This window comes from Primulina tabacum, chromosome 1 (assembly GCF_025594145.1).
Source record: "Primulina tabacum isolate GXHZ01 chromosome 1, ASM2559414v2, whole genome shotgun sequence".
Classification (NCBI taxonomy): Eukaryota; Viridiplantae; Streptophyta; class Magnoliopsida; order Lamiales; family Gesneriaceae; genus Primulina; species Primulina tabacum.
Genome location: NC_134550.1, coordinates 53,457,355 through 53,479,106, shown reverse-complemented (window position 1 = coordinate 53,479,106; position 21,752 = coordinate 53,457,355). Strand labels below are relative to the sequence as shown.

General features: G+C 31.7%; 2 protein-coding genes across 3 annotated transcripts; one reads left to right on the top strand and one right to left on the bottom strand.

Moving 5' to 3' along the window:
• Positions 1-422: 422 nt before the first annotated feature.
• Positions 423-3,240, bottom strand: LOC142549236 (putative LRR receptor-like serine/threonine-protein kinase At5g59680). Of its 2 annotated transcripts, none has more exons than XM_075658080.1 (8): positions 3,025-3,240; positions 2,426-2,948; positions 1,709-2,184; positions 1,474-1,606; positions 1,324-1,392; positions 1,055-1,126; positions 896-967; positions 423-700 (listed from the first exon to the last, which is right to left on the bottom strand). In XM_075658080.1, exons 1-8 carry the CDS (start codon positions 3,098-3,100, stop codon positions 550-552), a joined length of 1,572 nt encoding a protein of 523 aa, XP_075514195.1. In that variant the 5' UTR covers positions 3,101-3,240; the 3' UTR covers positions 423-549. The 2 variants fall into 2 exon arrangements, with proteins under 2 accessions (XP_075514195.1, XP_075514203.1); XM_075658088.1 differs by having other exon boundaries at positions 423-668.
• Positions 3,241-8,085: 4,845 nt separating this feature from the next.
• LOC142549228 (receptor-like protein kinase HERK 1) lies at positions 8,086-11,322 on the top strand. Its single transcript, XM_075658070.1, has one exon. It carries the CDS (start codon positions 8,719-8,721, stop codon positions 11,206-11,208), a length of 2,490 nt encoding a protein of 829 aa, XP_075514185.1. The 5' UTR covers positions 8,086-8,718; the 3' UTR covers positions 11,209-11,322.
• Positions 11,323-21,752: the final 10,430 nt, after the last annotated feature.

Below are 21,752 nucleotides of genomic sequence, written 5' to 3'. Positions count from 1 at the left end.
TACAAATTTTTCGCATATGGATATAGATCTTGTACTACAAATTAAATTATTCTAATAAAAACCTATATATTGATTTATAAACATAAGTCGAAAGCTAATACACCAGATATCGAAGATGGGGAACAATTCTCCCCACTTGAGCAGACATAGAACCAGTTCCTCGCAATCATCAAAATATTTAACATTGTAATGCGATTGATACGAGGTTTGTCCGATTCCATGCTGCATTTTAGATTTGCTTAATTTTGTGACTCAGGGAAAAAAACAAACAAACTTCAAACATAAAAAACTAGAGCAAATTACAATTTCTATGCTTATTCTCAAATCTGTTTTTTCACCTTTCAAGCAACCTATAATACAATGATTTCTTCTCCAAAAAACTTCAGCAACAAAAGAATTCTGTACCAGTAAGTATATCATACACCTTTTGCAAAGTTTATAATGAAAAAGAGATCGAATTTCACCCTTTGAAGGAAAAAGGATAATGAAAAACGTAGTATAATCCACGATGTTTATAAAAAGGAAAATCAAGTAATATTTTAAAAATTGCTAACATAATCTTGTATCCATAATGCAGATGAGGGACAGAATGGCGATGCTAAGAATAATTGGTAAAGTGTTGTATCCCTGTCTCCAACTTTTTGAGCCCGAAGAAGGGCAAACGTTGCCTGATTGACACAAGCGAGAATTCCCAGTCACTCTGCAGATTTAGGCAAATAAGCAACATGAAACATGATATAGAACATGATATTAAACACTTAGAACCACCGTCATGGTCGCAGATTGGTATTTGTGTCTTTCTGTAATATTCCACAAAATGTGTGTGAGATAGACATATAAACAAGATCAAAATCGTCCTAAGGTACAGTCATCAGAACTGAAGAACTAAACTTACACTAAATTTAGACCCTTTTTCTGTGAAAGTGAAGGGGGTATGGATCCATTGAACTTGTTATTTGCTAAATTCCTGAAAATAGAATAAATCAAATATTTATTTCCTTGATGTTGAGTGAACGAATAAGGACCTATGTTTAATTTTTTTAAAGTAACTCACAACTCTTTGAGGTTAGGGAATGTTCCAAGAAAAGCGGGAATAGGCCCTATCAAGCTGTTGTTTTGAAGATCGCTGCAAACCAGAAAATTTTCTACAAGATTTCATAGAATGCAGAAACGATATGTATTCTCAAAAAACATGATGCGTGTTCATGAACGTTTAGCAATCGATCGGCCGTTTCATTTTTCTCATTTGGCATTGGTTTCTCTACCAAAATTATGACTATATATATATACTTTGTACGTCGAGATTTGTCGATGAAAGCTCACATGGTTTCAAGACGGTCCATGGAACTAAAATTAGGAAGCAACCCTGAGAGACCAAAGCTACCGAGAAACCTGCCCGAGTCATTAAGATTTTCAGTTATTAACTACTTGAGATAGCATGGATTTTCAAGAAAAAGAAAACAATATACTTACAGGGCTGTCACTCGTGGAACAGAGCCACTGTTGCAATTGACCCAATCCCAAGGATAAGAAGATGGAAGACATGGATCGCCACTCCAGCTTTGTAAAATGTCGAACGACTTTTGTAAGGAAGTTAAACCAATCACTGAATCAGAAACAAGCAAGAGTAAAAAATGTCACAATCTCAAAAATTAACTTGAAGAGGAGCATATTTTCCAAAGTAAAATAATAAAAAAAAATTGCTCACTGTCGACAACATTGGTTCCATTGGTGGTCATCTCTCCTATCAGATACACTTCCATGGCATTGATGAGTGGAGGAAGTGTCGAGTAATTTGTAGGCACCAGAGAAACCTTAGAATTCGGAGAGGTCGTGTAGTTACGGAAACAAAACTGCGTAAAATTACCAAAAATGGGAGATATCGGATCCGAGACATCGAACTCGTTCATATAGATGCTGAAAGTTCGGTTCTGGCCTGGTTGAAGCTGAGTAACCTCGGAGAAGAACCAGTTTATGTACGCAGAAGAAACAACAGGAGGAAATCCCATGTCTAATACAAGGGCTGCATTGGGATCAATGGGTGCGACAGCATTCCTGAGTACTACAGGTGGAGGATTATCCAGCCATCCTGGATTACTGATCACACTGTTGCCAAATAATTTTGTGTTTCCAAATCCACCCGATTCCGGAGTCCATATTCTGTCGTACGGGTCGTTCTTGAATCTATATATGTAGTTTTTGAACAAGAGATCAGCGGTAAATTAGTCACAGCATAAGTAAACTTATCAAGAGCAAGAATACACACACACACACACACAGATCTTAGTTCTTGTTTTTATTTTCAATTTGGATGGAAAAGATGAATTTTTATCAATATACTCAAGTACAAAACATTTCTGAAAAGAACACTTTAAAGTAATATTGTATTAAAACAACCAAATCAAATCTTTGCAACAAATATTACCTTATTGTAGAATTTGCAGCATAAGCAACCCTTTTCAATAAAAACAAAGGATAAGTGTAATTTATAAACCGATACATATAAGAGTCCAAACTTCGAACTTCAAGTGCAGATATAAATGGGAACTCATCAGCGTTTGTCTGAGCGACACATACACTAATAAATTTCTTCCTCATGCCATAAATCACTTCATGACTCACATATTCCATGCTCGAGGTCTTTACAGTAGTCCAATGATTCCCATCGAACTGAAGATCGAACGAAGGAGCGGACGACTTCCCGTCGTAGTTACCATAATAAAAGCTAGCACGTACCAGGATACGCCCCATTATGATGTTTCCGATGTTGTAACAATTCTTTTTCCGATCAGTGAAGACCCTAAGTGTGCTCATCACATGCGATATCGAGCCGTTAGATTGGACCGTACGGGACTCGCCGGTCTTGATGTAGTCATCATCTCCACTCCATACGATCGTGTTTTCATCTGTGTACGGAACCGACGACCCACAGTCGATGCTTGCGAATACTGAAAACCAAGATTTTCCATATCAAGTCCATTGGACTAGTAAATAAATATTTTGAGGTGGATATGCGATACGTACCGTCGGCAACTGTGAGCGTGAATAATGTGCAGAGGGAAAGAATGAGAACGGAGACGAGGGGAGGAGCTGTGGCCATGCCCAAGTTGAATCTTGGATTAATCCTTTCGAATTTCGAGGGGTTTAATATTTATTTATGCAAAGGAATTAAATGGGGCATGATGTGTATGATTTTGATGGTTTTAGGAGTTGAATAAATCGGAAAAGTTCAAAGTTTTTTGGTCAACCATTTGGTAGTTTGTTCTTCTAATGTAATATATTCAGAGAGTTTTGATATCAAAGACTAAATATTTATGTGAACATCGATTGAACGACGTCTACATGTTCAAAATTTTCTCACCATCAAGAAAATACTGCCAAAGTTTTGTGTCTCATTTCGTGTTTTAATTATGAATTGTGCGGTGCAACTAGTTAATGATATCTGTAATTTAATTATAATTATGCAATTAACTGTTTGTTGACCTGAGATACCAAGTCAACTTCTTGTTTGTGGGCCCGACGATCGTAACAATACCGCATCATTTAGCAGTGGACTATTGTCCTGCCTGCTAAAGTCAGTCAACGCTCGATAATAATCATAATATCATTTCAGGTATAGTTTGATATACCGCGTAAAAGATTGAACTGTTTTATAAAACACATGATAACATCATGAGCATGTGATAAATAATTTTATACAAAGATAAAACATCTCTTTTTTGATATGTGATAATTTTAATTTAATGATATAAAACACCACAAATGATTTAATTGCCCTCAATATATAAAAATCATAAACCATATATAAGATCAAGTTCTAAATTAGTATCACTAGATGATAATTATATAAATAATTTTTATAAATCTCTGCTAGGTATAAATTAAAATAAAATAATTTTTTTTATTTATTTTTATATATTATATAATATGATGATTATATAAATGAACTCGAGATAATTATATAAATGATTTTTTATAAATCTCAAAAAAATTATTAGTATCACTCGATTAACCCTAAAAATTGATATTTGATTTGACTCACAAAATCAAATGCCCAATTATCATATTATATAATATATAAAATTAGGTCAAAATAAATAAATCATGCAAGCACTGTCGGCGCATGAACAAATAAGAAATATGAACTCAAACAACAACTTTGAAATTATAAAATTTATTGTGATAAGGTTAATTTTGTCATTACAATCTAAAATATAAATTTAACCGCTCTTATTAAAATCATACAAAACATTAAATATAATATCATACATCTTATTTATCTTTTAACTTATTCTTATATTATATATTATATGTTTATCATATCATGTGTATCAAACTATGTCTTAGAGCATTGGTTAACGATTTAATTTTTTTTTATTAATTTGACGTATTTGCTTATCATATATTGCTCTGGTGTGAGATCTTTTCTTGAAAAAAGCAACCAAAACTACATTGTAAAGCAACTACTTACAGTTTTTCATATTAAATGTTTAAAATGAATTGAAATATTTTTAAAAATGGAATTAATGGGATCCAAATAAAGCCCAAGAAAATAAGAGGAAGCCTGGAATGGGTATTGTGAACCTAAAAAATTGGTACCTACGGTCCAGATTGAGCCCATTAAACCACCTGAGTGAATCGATCCGTCGGGACGATTGGTATGAATTAATGAAAATTACATGGAATCCGAGATCAGATAAATATATGCCCTTATCCTTATGTTCATTGCGTAGCTTGGGTTATTCCAAAGAATTTTCTCCTCTCTTTTTAGACAAAAGTTAAATTCCATAAATATTAGTTTTCAATTTGTTTACAATGTTATTAACTCAATATAGAAGATGAAATAAATGACGTAAATTGACATTTCGTCATGCATGAATCCATTTTTTTGTATAGTGAGATTTAATCATGATGCGAAAAAATATATGAATGAATAATGAGATTTATAAGAATTTTGTAGCATGTTGAATTATTTTTGTTGTTGTTGAACTTTAAAGTGCAAATGGTGTGTATATATATTTCACTTGAAAGAAATGTACATTTTGCTGCACAATGGCTTCCGGAAAAATGGGTTGCAATTGTTTGGTTTTGCACAGTAATATGGTCGTTATAGAGATGAATGTAAAAATTGATGTACAATATTTGATATATGTGTAGCATCACTTTACTCCAAATATGTTTCATAACTAAAGAATTAAGGAAATTTCATGGACTCTTGGGATAATACGCAAGAGTTGAATATTTCAGAACGTACCACACAATGTTATGAATATTTTGTTCAAATTGTAGTCCGATCCAACGAATATAATTTTGTAAACAACATTTACAAGAAGATTGTACATAGTACATACGAGAAAATAACATCTTTTGTTTGTCATCCAGACAATGTTTCAAATTAACTCCAAACTTGATATCCATCGTTCATTGTTCTTTTAACGGCTTATCGTGTATCAGAGCTAGGGTAAGACACATCTTTTTTATTCTTCATATGGCCTCGTCCCCATATTGACCAAATTCATTAGGTGTTGATAATCTTCTCATGATCAGAGGCGGAGCCACATGGCTGTTCACCCGGGCTTTAGTCCGAGTTGACCAATTTTTTTTTAAAAAAAATGTATATGTAAATTTTGTATAAATTTAGAATAATATGATATTAGCCTGAGTAGATCACTTTAAAATATTAAAAGATTTTAAAGTTTAAAATTCCAACCTGCTCCGTCACTGCTCGTGATGAAACCATCCCACGGGCAGAATGCTTTCAACCCTAGCAAGTTTCGATAAGGTTAATTCAGAATATTAGCAAGTCTATCTCAAACATTGTTGAATGTTACACCAACTTGATTTTACAAATTTTTCCTACTTAAATTAGAAAATTAATATTATTTAATAAAAAAAACCATACAAACCTGTTTTAATAAATTTATAATTTTTTTAACTACCACGTACATTTTCTTTTTTCCAAAATTAAAACATTGCAAAAATGTTTATATATCCTTATCTATAATTCATACATTTCAGTTCGTAAAATCTTAAAATTTGAAATTATTATACGTAATTTTTTATATATATATTATATTGCACATCCAAAACGTGAACGTGACACCATATGGTAGAGTGTGTCTCTTGTAAAACGGTCTCACGAATATTTATACGTGAGACTAGTCAATCCTACCGATATTCACAATAAAAAGTAATACTCTTAGCATAAAATGTAATATTTTTTATAGATCACTCAAATTAGATATCTGTCTCACAAAATATGACTCGTGAGATCGTGTCACATAAGTTTCTGTCTAGATGGTAACCTATATTTACAGAGTTTTGATATCATAAATGGATTGATTCATCTATCATAACATTAATATAGTATGATATGACATTAATAAGTGTCAATGTCAATTTGCAGATAATTTGCAGATAACCCGAATGGCTGCTACAAAAATAAAGCGCACAAGTAATTAATAGGGGCAAGGAAAAATACACCATTAATTAATAAAAAAAGGTTTTGATTATGATATATACTTTTATTTTATAAGGTTTTGATGATTTGGTCAATTTCATGTTTTCACGATATGATAATTTATTGATTAATATAATGGATTATATCGTAATTATTCAACCAAACCTTTCATAATTAATACTTTATATTAGATTGTGCTTGATAGATTGATTTGATATGGAGAAAGGCATTGAAATTAAAGAATGACACATATCTTGAAATTCATCACAATTATTCTTGAAAATTTGCATAGGTACTTGATATAAAATAGATTTGAATTATACTCGAATTTTATATATTAAGGAAATCAAGGAATTTGAATTTCATAATTTAAAATCATTCATTTAAGCACAAGTGAATATTGTGAGTTAAAATAAACATTTAAAGTCGACGATAGAAATTTGATTTGGTCAAACTTTAAAATAGTCACACGTTGAAACATATGATTAACTAATACCAAAGTATTTGTGTAGTTTTATGGTTCTTAGATTAGGAATACATTTACACTAATTTGTGAGTAGGGATGATAATTTCTCCCGAATTTGACAGAGAATGAGAGAATCTGATATTTGAACCGAATATCTTAAAGAATTCTACTCATCCCCGACCTAAATACCCGATTAAATTAATATATATACACACATATATATGATTTTTCAGCAATAATGTTAATTCTAATATGTTTTCGTTGAATGATGTTAGTTGAATGGAATGAAGGAAAATTGTTATTCTAGAGTTTATGTTATTTTTATTGAATAATGATTTTAGGATAAATTGTTTATAATATTTTATTGTTTTTTTAATAATGTTTAATTTGCTATTTTTTAATATTTTTTCTTTAGCGTTCTCAACAATTTACTAAATATTTATAAGTTATTTTAAATAATTTAAATTTGCGAAAATGCAATTATAGATGAAAATATGATATTTTAATAGTGCATGAATATTCAATAATTCAACAAGTATGTAGATTATGATGAAATTGAATATCAATGAAGATGATGATGTGGATGAATATAATAAATGAGAATTAAGACGATCCATTGTCATCCCTACTTGTGAGAGGTTTAAAACATTTTATAAAAGAACATGTTTCATGTGAGATATTTTCATAGATTTATATATGTGAGATAAATTTATATATGCAGTGAAAAATAATATTTTTAACGTACAAATATTAATTTTAACAAGTCGAATCAGATTAAAAATTTTTCTCACAAAATTGACTTGTTACAATTTTTTTTATATTTACACGATAACTTCCCCGCGAGAGAGAGACGAGAAGCCACAACAAATTATTTGTATCATATATTAACGTAAACTAGATAAAGAGTGAAGCTATTTAATAAAAATTAATGCATCAATATACCATTTAATGAAAAATAGTTCATATTATTGATCTTTTGCGAGCGAAACTAAAACTTGTTTATTGTTTGTTTATTAAAATAAATTTATATATTTCTCTATTTTATAATTTATAAAAACAAATTACTCAATGAATAAAGAATTAGGATATTGGAGTTTGGCCCAAAAGAAACGCACACTAATATTATATATATATATATATATAAATGTGCAGTTGCATCACCACCTTCTTTAATATTTCCAAACCTAAATCTACTCCATTGACGATTTTTGCCTCTGCACTTTTCTATCTCATCTTCACAATCCCCAAAAGTCAACTCTCTCCAACCTGACACCCATTTCCCATATTGCAAGTGCCAGATATTATAATATTCATTATTTGGCTTGCTTTCCCACTGTACCACCTTTTCTGACGGGTTTCATTTTGTTTTTTAGCATTTTATATGAACAATAATTTTATATGAGAATTTTTTAGCATTTTATACGAACAATAATTCCAATCTGTTGTCTTTTTTAGGGGAAAAAGAGAGGAAACTTCTAGTCTATATAGGCATAGCTGGACGATGTCTATTCAGTCTTCCATGGTTTGCTGATGAGCTAGATTTTTGCTGTTCGGCATTACTTTTTGTCTATTTCGTGTCCAAGGAAATCTGGGCTTTTCTCATTATTTTCTCTTGGAACTCATTTGATTTTGATCAGATCTAAAAGGTGCCATCTTTTTTATTAACAAAAAAAAATCCTTTCTCTGTTTCTTTTGCGGGTGTGTGATATTTTATTCGTTTCCTGATGAAAAATATATAAGTAATTGTTGATTGTTTGAGCTCAAAGGGGTTGTATTTGTCAGACTTGTTGTGATGGCTTGTGGGATTTTGAGATATTTTATTTGGGTTTTATTGATCTTGAATCTGGGATGTTGTTGTAGAGGATTTAATCCTGTTGATAAGTTTTATATAAGCTGCGGATCATCAAGAGATGTTACTGTTGGTAATTTTACTTATGTGGCTGATAAATCAGCTTCAAGATTGTTAACAACTCCACAAGATATTTTGGCTGATAGCAATTTGAATTCTATCACACCATCTGAAGATGCCCAGCTGTTTAGTACCGCAAGAATCTTTACTGGACCCTCCAAGTATACATTTTCTATTCAACAGGGCGGGAGGCACTGGATCCGTTTGCACTTTTATCCATTTGTGTACCAGAATTATGATATGAATACTGCTAGTTTCTCTGTTTTCTCCCAAAATACCATACTCCTTAGTGATTTCAGCCCCAAGAATGCTACCGTCAAAGAATATTCGGTGAATGTGGCGTCTGGAGAGCTTGTACTAACCTTCTCCCCATCGACTAATTCTTTTGCGTACATTAATGCCCTTGAAGTCGTTTCAGTTCCAGATTCCCTTATCACTGACGATGCGGCTCTTTTCAATCCATCGGGGGCATTTAGTGGACTGGTGGCAGAGTCTTTTGAGACGGTTGCGAGGTTAAATATGGGCGGACCGTTCGTGTCGTTAGTGAATGATACATTGGGCCGAACTTGGGTTCCTGACAGAAGTTTCTTGGTGCAACCCAACCTGGCGACTTACGTGTCCAGTATTCAGTCAGTTTCTTATCCTAATGGTGGTGCGACATCAGATTCTGCTCCACAAACCGTGTATGGAACTTGCACAAAGATGAATTCTGGAGATGATCCCCGTGGTAATTTCAATGTCACATGGTCGTTGAAGGTGGATCCAGGCTTTCAATACTTTGTTAGGTTGCATTTCTGTGATATAGTAAGCACATCAGCTAATCAACTCGTATTTAATGTTTATATTGATTCGGTCATCGTTGCTCAAGATCTTCAATTAAGTCTGAAAACCCCGGGATTGGCCTATGCTTATTATATGGACTTTGTTACCACGGTGGTGGTTAAAAGTAGTATTAGTGTAAGTGTTGGCCCATCTCATATTAGTGCTTACCCCGATGCCTTTCTTAATGGATTGGAGATTATGAAATTGGCCAACTCGAAAGATAGTCTAGCTGGGACATCCATTTTCCCTTCATTTCCAAGATCCAAGAAGAATGTAGGAATTATTGTGGGGGTGTGTGTCGGGGCAGCGCTTGTTTTGATGCTTGCCGGTGTTTTACTTTTCTTGCATAGAAGGAGGAAACAAGAACGTTTGGCCCAATCAAAAACATGGGTTCCTATATCGGTTAACGGGGGAAACTCACTCACTATGGGAAGTAAATATTCAACTGCAACAACTATTAGCAACGGTTCTAACTTGAGCTATCGTATACCGTTTGCTGCAGTTCAAGAAGCGACAAAGAACTTTGATGAAAGTTGGGTGATTGGAATTGGTGGATTTGGGAAGGTTTACAAGGGTGTTTTGAGCGATGGTACTAAGATAGCCGTGAAACGAGGCAATCCCAGGTCCCAGCAAGGCCTAGCAGAGTTCCAAACAGAGATTGAGATGCTTTCTCAATTCCGCCACCGCCATTTGGTGTCCTTGATTGGTTATTGTGACGAAAAGAATGAAATGATTCTTGTTTACGAGTACATGGAAAACGGGACTCTCAAAAGCCATCTCTATGGTTCAGATCTTCCAAGCTTGAGTTGGAAGGAGAGACTCGAGATATGCATTGGATCAGCAAGAGGGATGCACTATCTTCACACAGGATATGCGAAAGCTGTTATTCATCGTGATGTTAAGTCTGCAAACATATTACTTGACGAGAACTTCATGGCTAAGGTGGCTGATTTTGGACTTTCTAAGACAGGGCCTGAGATCGATCAAACTCATGTCAGCACCGCTGTTAAAGGTAGTTTTGGTTACCTAGATCCTGAGTATTTCAGAAGGCAGCAACTGACTGAAAAATCAGATGTTTACTCTTTCGGGGTTGTTTTATTCGAAGTTCTTTGCGCTAGGCCTGTGATAGATCCATCTCTTCCTAGAGAAATGGTTAACTTGGCCGAATGGGCTATGAAGTGGCAAAAAAAGGGACAGTTGGATCAAATAATAGATGCTAATCTTGTCGGAAAAATAAAGCCAGACTCCCTCAGAAAGTTCGGGGAAACGGCAGAGAAATGCTTGGCTGATTATGGAGTCGATAGGCCCTCGATGGGAGACATTTTATGGAACCTTGAGTATGCTCTCCAACTTCAAGAAACAGTCATACCAGATGATCCGGAGGAAAACAGTACGAATGCTATTGGCCAGTTGTCCCCAGAAGTTGGTGAATTTAGTCGTGTCGACTCCAGAGCTAATGCTACCCAGTTCGAACATTCAAATGTGGATGATCTTTCCGGTGTTTCGATGAGCCGAGTTTTCTCACAACTGGTAAAATCCGAGGGTAGATAAAAGGCGTGTAGATCATATACATAATACACTTAACATCTTTTCCTTGATGTTTCTTCTATGTTCTTACCAAACATTTGGAAGTTTGAAATCTTGAATTTGCTTTGTGTTTATATCCTTTCGGGATTTACGATCTTTACACGTGTTGTTTTCGGTTTGTGCATTTGGTGCATTTATATACATATTATTAAAATATATACACATTATTATTTTAATTTGATCAAATAATATTTATACAATTAACATGAAATTTTTGTTACACTCGTTAGACTGATTTGGTAAATTAGGATAGAAAGCAATGGTTTTCATCCTGAGTTTATATAATTTTTTATGTATTTTTTATATTTATGTGGTTAAGATTTAAGAATTAACAAGATTTTCAGAGCCTACCGAAATATAGCCTTTTTTTACTATTAATAAATATATATTTATTATCATTTTAGATAACTAAAAATAGACACGTGCTAGACACAGTAGAATTGCATGAATGCGTGTTACATTAGTTGTCATCAATCAATCAATCGAAACACAGACGAATCGGAGTGCACCCCGCACCCCACCAGCACCGTCTACCCATTTCTATTTTGAGTACATCTCTAATGATATGGTACATGTATTCATGTATATTTTCGACTCGATATATATATTTAAAATTAAAAATAATAATTTTGAAATAATAAAAAATATTTTTCATAAATCAGATCGAATAAAAGATTTATTTCATAAAATTAAACGATTGTTATATATATATATATATATATAAAATTGTTCCATTTTTTTTTTTGAGATATTGAATAATATAACCTTTTATATATTAGCTTTTCTTGGAATGAATCACGCGTGCATATATTTTAATTTTAAATGTAATATAAACATAATATAAAAAGAATCCATATTTTACATAATTATATCGATGTCATTTTTTCCTATCAAATTTTGCATCGAGTTTATATATTGATAGACATTGACCAATCGTTCCCCTACATTTATTAATTATTAATAACATAAATATTTGGGCAGAGTAGTGAATTTTTTTAGATATATGATGAAAAGTCACTAAAAAGATAAAAACTTGTGTGAGACAGTCGTACGAGTCGTATTTTGTGAGATAGATATCTTATTCGAGTCATCCATGAAAAAATATTACTTTTTATACGAAGATTAGTGCTTTTTATTGTGAATATGGGTAGGATTGACCCATCTCACAGATAAAGATTCGTGAGACCGTCTTACAAGAGAGTTATTCAAGAAAAAATAAGGTAGAGTACATTTACATAAACAAGCGATCGACAAACCCAACCAAATCTTGCATTGTAAGTTTCATAATTACCCGCGTGTTTAACTTAATGATTATATTTTTCTGGTTAGCCCTTCTCTTTTTTTCCTAGCAATCATATGATATCCACTTCCTTCATTACAAAAGATATCGTTGAAATTAAGGGGAAAATTATGCAATTAATTATTACGACTTAATTAATTGCAATTTCACCTTGAATTCAAAATAAAAGTTTGATGACAGTCGGAGAGTAGTTAAATTAATTAAATATAGAAATACGTCATAGGAGAACAGGTTTTACATTTGAAGATAATTTAGTGAAAAAGTCAAAATTTTCCAATTTTATTATTTTTTTCTTTAGCAATCAATTATATGTGTGGCATTGTTTCATATATATTTTCCGATTAACTGAAATATATATCGTAATTTTTTCCCTAGCAAATGGTGAATGATCAACGTTTTCGTTTCGCATACATGGTCAACGATCATCCCACGAGTACTTAGACATCAAAACTTTTTTTTGCTTAACTATGCAAAAAAGTTAAATATGAATGTATAGTTTGGTGCTTCGATGAGAAATGATATATGGTTTGAAATTCGATGACTTTTTACGCAATAAATTAAATAAAAATCGAAAAACTATATATCGTTTTAGCTAAATTTGTCAAATTGGCAACGACTTGTAGATTGTCACTTGTGGTGGTTTAGAGCAATGTTGGAAACAGTGGTGGGGAATTTTGTGATGAAGTGACAAGTGAGAGCTGCGTTGGACAATGCCTTTTTTTTGTGCACTATGTGAGATTGAAGTCATTCACGGCATGCAAATCAAATCACTTTCTTGGAAGTCTCTCTTAAATTCCACTTCCACTTTTTATCTTTAATTTCACATTTAAGTATTGTTTGTTGATTTTAATAATACTATTAAAGATTATGATTATACCAGAATTGACAATTTAAGGAAAATTTATATTTTTGGTTTTGTGACTTGAATGTTTTTTTTTTATTTTTTGTCATGTTATCAGTCAATATATGATCATTGTAGTATTTTTTCTTGGAGTGTTGACATCATCATGGAAATGATGATGTGTCACTGAAAATTGGTGATATGACGATAGACATTACTGACGTATCTGATGTCAGGTCAGCATTCCGACGAAAAATAACTAAAATTGAAAAAATTCTGTTCCGCTAAAGTTGGGCTGGCCTGATGGCAAGTTGCGACGGTTTGTGAGTTGACTTCATTCGTCGACCCGTTTTGTCAGTATTAAAAAAATTGCAAATTATTGAACTAGAGACGGTAAATTTAGCCATGATATGACTAAAATAAAAACCTTACAATTTAAGTTACCAAATATATATTTTCTTATGTCTAGGGTTCGTCGGAATAATAGAAGAATTTGAAATCGAGATATTTAAAATGCAAGCTGATTGAATATTCTTTAATTTCACGATTTTCGAAATTATCCCTTTGTATATGAAAAATAATCGATGCACTTACAATGATAGGAGGCAGATGATATCTTTGTACAAGAGTAGGTCTCTTGTGAGACGGTCTCACGAATCTTTATATTTGAGATGAGTCAGCCTTACCGATGTTCACAATAAAAAATAATATTTTTTCATGGATTATCTAAATAGGAGACCCGTCTCACAAAATACGATCCGTGAGACGTATTTTGTGAGACCGTCTCATACAAGTTTTTGGCGTATAACAAAACAATCAAAATTATCGATGAGAGTTCCAAGTAGTTAGTCATAATGACTATCTGTTATAGTTTTTTGATAAAACAACTAATGGAGTGGCCAAAACTAGAAGAGTAATTCCATCAAAATATAATCCAAATTATGTGAGTGGAAATTGGATTCAGCAGCCTAGCCAGTGGAAAAAGCTCATGCCTTATTATATTTTTTTATTTTATTAATCTATTCGCCTAATATTTTAAATCATATACTTCCTTATCTTTCCTATAAAAGTGGCTTATTAATTTCCATGTACAAGGATATAACCATCATTTAGTTATGACATATAATTTATGAATTAATTTGTAAAAATTCATCCAAATCTCATTTCAATTAACAACCGGAATCTATAACATATATAAATTGTATCAATCATGATTATGTATCGAGTGAACTTGTCTACCAGTTGCAAATAATTATATCAACAAATCACATGCAAAAAAAATAACTAATCTTGGTAATTGTTAAGCCCAAATTTTGTAAAGCACACAAACAATGGAAGCTCAGTTGTCAAACCTATAAAGAACTCAGTTGATTGATACTCACGTTCGAAGAAATTGACCCACGATTCATGATTGATGATCATGAAAGATGACAAGAACTGCTCAGATGTGTTTAACAAAAACCAGCAACAAATATCAAAAGAACTCTCTCGATAAAAATTCATCAAAAAACTACAGCAAAGTATCTGCAAATTCTCTCAACTAGCTGTTCGCACATTTCAATTTCCATTAGTCGAATTCCTTTAGTTTTTCGGTATTATCTTCTTGTTTTCTTGTAAAAATGTTGTTCGAGTTCATAACAACATAATTAAATTTGATGTTGTTCATTGATTCTTTCTGTAATTTTCATTATATTTATCAATAAAATTCTTAGTTTTGAAGTCATATCGATGTAATTATAACAAACGATCGAATCAGAACACACAACATTTGATAATAGAAGTCAGATCATTTCATATTTTGCACGATTACTTGCCTGACACGTCCGTGAATTTTCACGATAAACAATAATTAATAGCAGTCTTCACTACTTTTTCTAATAACGAAAGCAACATTTTATAAATACATAAGCATGGTTTGCAGAGTACTGTTTTGATTTTTTCGGATTTACTTAAAGCGTAAAAAAATAGCGACAGAAAGTTTCCAATATTTAAAACTAATAATTAAAAAACAATGTGGATCTGTGAGCAAGATTCTTGAAAAAAAATCTGGATGAATCGACTCCTCTTAGTTAACAAAACTCCATATGTCAATTAAATCATCGTTCCATCAAAATCAAGAAATCACAAGACTCGTTCAAGGAGTTATCTCAAATTACATTACATACCTTGTCATAATTTAACTTTATAGGAAATTTCAAAAAGGAAAAGAGAAAGAAAAGCCACACGATCAATTGGCAACATCAATCTCAGTGGTGCAAGACAGCAGCCGCCTGAAAATCGATCTCAAGGCGGAGCAAGACACCATCTTCGCCGTCTCCATCCCGGAACTCCTCTTCCTCGTCCCGCCGCTTCCACGGGACTTCGTCGTCGCTTCCTTCTCCTTATTAGCTTTGCCAAGGCACTTAATTATCGTCTTTTCGTCATCTTCTTCTCTTGAGAAGTTGTAGCTCCTCAAATACAACTGCCTACATGAAAGACTATCGACCACCCTCGGGTGACCGTACATAGAACTAGTGGATCCCCGGCGGACCTTGGAGCTCATGAACCTCACGAACTCGGCATCGGATTCCGGCCACTTGTAGAGGTTGACGTAGGTGGCCCTGATCGGAACACGGGCATCGCTTACACAGCTTGATATACATGTAGAGGCCATGGTTTTCAGCTCCCGGTGGAGAATTTTTTAATATCTTAACCGATCAGATATGTAGTAAAAGTTGGTGTGTGTGGTGCGTGTTTTTACGAGAGATTGATGAGGCGGGACAGACTACAGGGTGTATATGAGAGATATTGGAGAGGGCCAATGGCCAATGGTAATTTGGCATCATTTGTAAGTGGGATATATAGATCAATGATTTTTACTTTTAGTTTTACATAAAAACAGATACGATAAAGAAATGCCCCTTTTTCCTGCACATGATATTTTTAATTCTGAGGATAAATTTGTAGTGATAATTGTACTTTGGTCTTATAATTTTATCATTTTTCGATTTTGATAATCGATATTATCAAATTTATGTTTTAATCATATATTTTTCGATTGTCTAGAATATTAATCTTTTTCATCGAGAATGTTGTTGTGATATTAACGTTAAATCAATACTGTATCAGTGTCACTTAAAAAAAATTTCAAAAAAAAAAAAAAAAAGCAAATCAAATCTTGCTCTAAAATCTGGTTTGATTTTGTAGTCCAAATGATCTCATACCATGACGTATATGGAATAGTAGTAATTAGTGAACAAGATCGAGTTATATAGGAATGTGCTTTGATTTACGTACACTAATTGCATGCCTACTGATCCATCATGGTGCACGTTAGCATCAATGATCGATTCCCAGAATCCGGCGTCGGGTTCCGGTCTCTTGCACAGGTTATCATAGGTGGCTCTGATAGAGGCACCATCTTTGGATACGTTGCGAGTCTAGTCCATGTTTGATTTTCTTGCCGGAAAATTGAATCAAGTGTTGCTTATTTTAATTTCTTGAAACAATGTATTGCGAGGGTTTATTTTTACGTAAATAGCTAAGTAGAGTACATATATGTTTTGCGGTGAGCATGCATGCATGCATGCATTGTAATCGCCTTAATTAATTTCTTCATTGTAATAGAAGTGAAAATCTATCAGAAATTCTTAGTTCTTTCTCTGTTTTGATTTTACCTTTTTAAATTGAAATTTTTTAAAAAAAATAATTAAGATGATTAACTCACGAAATATTGTCTTTATGATAATCTTGTTACGACATTATTTAATTTCCTTCATTTCGTTTGTTAATAATATTTTTCAATGTAGAGAAAAATTGTTTCACTAACTCCATGTTTCGGGTTCATATATTAATTTAATTATAGATAAGTGGATACATATTTGCGGTACTGTTTTATAATATAATTCTATATTTTAAAAAATATGTCGTTAGTTGTCTCTTTGGAAATTTATTATTTTTATTACACATGATGTGGGTTTACACATAGTTGGAATAATTATTATGGATTTTTGCTTTTTTTTTTTTATTATTATGAATGATATCTAAAAGTTTAATGATATAGATAAATAAACACTTTTATAAATTTGAAATATTTTTGAAGGTGGATAAGATTTGTTACTATAAAGTCACTAAAAGTTAATTAATTTAACACCATCTTGTTTTACAATATAGTATATATTTTTATTTTTTTGGCTTCTATTGAAATACCTCACTTATTGGAATCATATGTTACATTGTCTGCATCATCTTCTACTACACTCCAAGGGGACATCCACATCAGATTTTTGGATATTATATTTGTGAGGAAATGATGTTAAACTTGTTTTAAACCTAAAAATCACATGGTACTACCTAGTTCTGCCTTTCCACTTTTCTAATTAACTTTATGTGATAAATAAAATGATTCAATATTGTATTTTACTCAGTCTTTCATCATTGTCTATAAAAATATTTTAGAGAGTTTATTTATCTTAAGCATGAACACAATGTTACAATTCAAAACTCTTGTGAGATTTGAGACATCACATGTCTAATATTTGAGAGTAACCTAATTAGTCCAATTCTATGCATCGACTGTTTGATCATTTGAATGTCAGAACTTATTTTTTATTACATTCGTCATTGATTGTAAGAAAGCCTAGTAATATCGCTTCATTACTCCCTAGATATCACATATAGTGCTTGCAAGAACTAGTATGTTATGATTAACTTACAATATTATCCATTTATCTCATATATCATGATTAAATATGCAACCATTGGTTTATTGAAGATTGCATATTAATTCAATAACGATGAGATGTATATTTGAGTAATCATAGTGACATTACATGTGCTACTAAGATACCACTTTACCCTAAGACCAATATCATAATCTGACAAAAGATTTCTTGCACATTCAACTAATCAGAACACCCAACCTCACCATCTAATGACCCTCGCAGAGTCGATAAATGAGTCAAAGTACAACACTAATACGTAGAGCTTATGTCGTCTCGGGCCTTATATATAAATCTCAGATATATTGATGTGTTCCGATCACATACGTCCCATTAATTTTACTAAACTTATTGATTTTTAATTTATTTCCACAAATTAAGAGAAATTGATTAATATAAAATTAGACTCTAATTCTTCAAACCACATGCATGCAAAGGTCTACCATGCACACAAGTTACAATAACCCAACAATTTCTTTGTTCAAGATTCAAATATGTCAATTTTGTGCTACGAATCTCATATTTGATTTGATTCATGAATTTTTTTATGCCAAAAATATTATTTTTACTATAAATATATTAAAAAATTTAGAGGAGGTAAAAACAAATTTTAGAGAGAAAAATGAAAAAATAATATAATTATTTATAGTTTTCTATCCTTTAAAAAAATCGAGGGGACGGCTACACCCACCGACCTCCCACCGGCTCCGAGTATGAGTTGAATGCAAAAACTTGTGTGAAACGGTCTCACGCGCGGGTCGTATTTTGTGAGAAAAATATCTTATTTGGGTCATCCATGGAAAAATATTACGTTTTATGTTAAAAATATTATTTTTGACTGTGAATATCGTTAGAATATCGATATATTTGCTCTATAACTGCCCATACACGAACTACCACAGATTTAAGTTTTGAAAGAACAGTGAATAAGGCTCGGCGTTTGGAGCGTAGATCCGATGTAGATAAAGTGATTAAAAAAAACAAAAACAAAAGAACTCTTCAAAATTAGACTCTAATCATCTGCGATGTTACAATAAGCTTGGATTATGACCTCATCAAAAGAACAATAATTATTTCATCCGACCTTTTTAGTTATTTAAAACTTTTTAAAATATTTGCAAATACTACATTAACCACGGTCGTTACCAATATTTCTCCAAATACAATTTTATGATTAGTCCGTCCAGAATTTATATCAGCCAATAGATATAAAGTCTGGCCTCTTTTAATACGAGGTAAGCTCGACAATGACCCATTAAATTATTACACATGTAAGCTTAAGCTTTTTCAACGAGTTATTTAAATATATTTATTGTTAGTTGATTATTGATTTAAGTATGATTTAATTAATGCTCGCGAGAGCTTCTACGAAACATTCTCTAGATTCTAATTGTATGTTTTTGAATGTTTGTGAATATCAACTTCGGTTTCTATAATTTTATTTAAAAGTCGGAAACAATAATTAGATGTTTTTTATTATTTATATTTTTTCTCTAGGATTTAAAATTAAAGTTGATATTTATATCATTAAAATATTTATCATATTACATTGTATTTTTTAAATAATATTTTTCGTTTTTATATAATTTGAGAATTTTTTATACATATCTTGTGTATAAAATACAATTTTTGTCATTTTTATATTTTTGTTATTAGCTTTAGATTTATATTTCGAAATATTTCACACTTTAACTTCTCGTCAACTTCAAAATAATTTATAGAATAATTAGTTTAAAAGTATTACGGGGAATACATACAAAGGAGAATGGGATCAGGTGGTTCATTAAAATTTATGTTTCAATCTGTGAAATAATTGTAATTCATGTATTTTAAGAATTATATAAATAATCAGAAAAAATTTCACACACACACACACACAATATATATATATATATATATATATATATATATATTTATGAGTAGGTCTCTTGTGAGACGGTCTTACGAATTTTTATCTGTGAGAAAGGTCAATCATACTGATATTCACAATAAAAAGTAATACTCTTAGCATAAAAAGTAATATTTTTTAATGGATGACCTAAATAAGAGATATGTCTCACAAAATACTACACGTGAGATTGTCTCATACAAATTTTTGTCTGTATTTATATATATACATGAAAATAAATATTTTTACATGCTGCTGTGTTGTATAAGCAGTAGGTAGTCACTATTTTCATCCGGAATAAAAGAGTGAAATTTCGCTAGAAATTTATTGCAACTAATTGACTTAATATATATAATGAATGACCCATGGTTTTGGGAAAAGAGGTCATAAGACGTTATCGTGTGAGATGGCTTTATCGGGATTAGAAAGAGTGAAATTTCGTTAGAAATTTATTGCAATTAATTGACTTAATATAATGACCCGTGGTTTTGGGAGAAGATGTCGCAAGTGGTTCTCGTTTGAGACAGTCTCACATATATTTATTCGTATAATGAATCAATCTTATTCATATTTATAATAAAAAAATAATAGTTTTGACATAAAATTAATAATTTTCATGAATGACCCAAATAAAACATCGGTATCACAAAATTGACAATGAGACAGTCTCACAAAAGTTTTTGTGTTTGGAAAATTTCTAAAGTGTAGATAAATTATATTATTGTCGGGATGTCAACGGACGTGATATTCTTCTGCATTGTATGGATGAAATTAATCTATAACGAGATATTGGATTTGAATAATGATTTGAATATGTTCGTCAAATGAAATCAATATTGGGTATAACTAAGGAAGAACTCATAACGTACATAGTGCTTCTTCTCATTTTGTTGTCTTAGATTAGACTTAGATTGATTGATTCGTCGTAAAGAGATTTGATTCTCATAAGAATTTAAAGAAATGTGTTTCAATTCATATAATTTGAAATCAATCAAAATTACTATTAAAAATTGCATATCTCGATATGAATAAAAAAAATCAATTACTATAATCCAAATTTAAGCTTGGAAATTTACAAGAAATTTACTCTTATTTTGGTCACAAAAGTAGTTGTTTATTAAAATAATACCCCAAATAGCATATGCTTTTGGTAGAAAGGTCTCCATTTTCTTTATTTATGCTCAACGAAAGCCCCTCGAAGTTTCCTTCCTTTATAATTTAAATTAATAATTAATGATAATAATTCCATGTCTTTTTTAATCCTTCGCTATAATATTGGAGAGCATCCGACACGCGGGGTTTTATGATTGGTTCCAATCCGTGGCATACGTGCCGCACGAAGTAAAAAGTCTCTTGCTGGGGGAAGAAAGTAATGACTACGCCCACTCCATAAGTACTTGGAAAACCAATTTTGCCCTTATTTTTCAAATGTCAACTTTTACAACATATATATTTTGCGATGAAATAATTATAATTTTAGGTAAGAAGCGAAGTACAATCAACACAAATTATAGTCTAAATGATATTTGACATGAAAGATTTGAGTTATATTTTAATTTGATAATTTAACATTTACAGTATTTTGTGAGACGATGTCATTGATATATATTCGTGAGACGAGTTGCCTCGAACTATATTTATAATGAAAAATAATATTTTTGATATAATATATAATAATTTTTTGTAGATCAAATAAAACTAAATATTTATCTCATGAAATTGAACGGTTTCATTAGGATTTTTTTTGAAAAAATAATAAATGAAATATAGTTTAGAAAA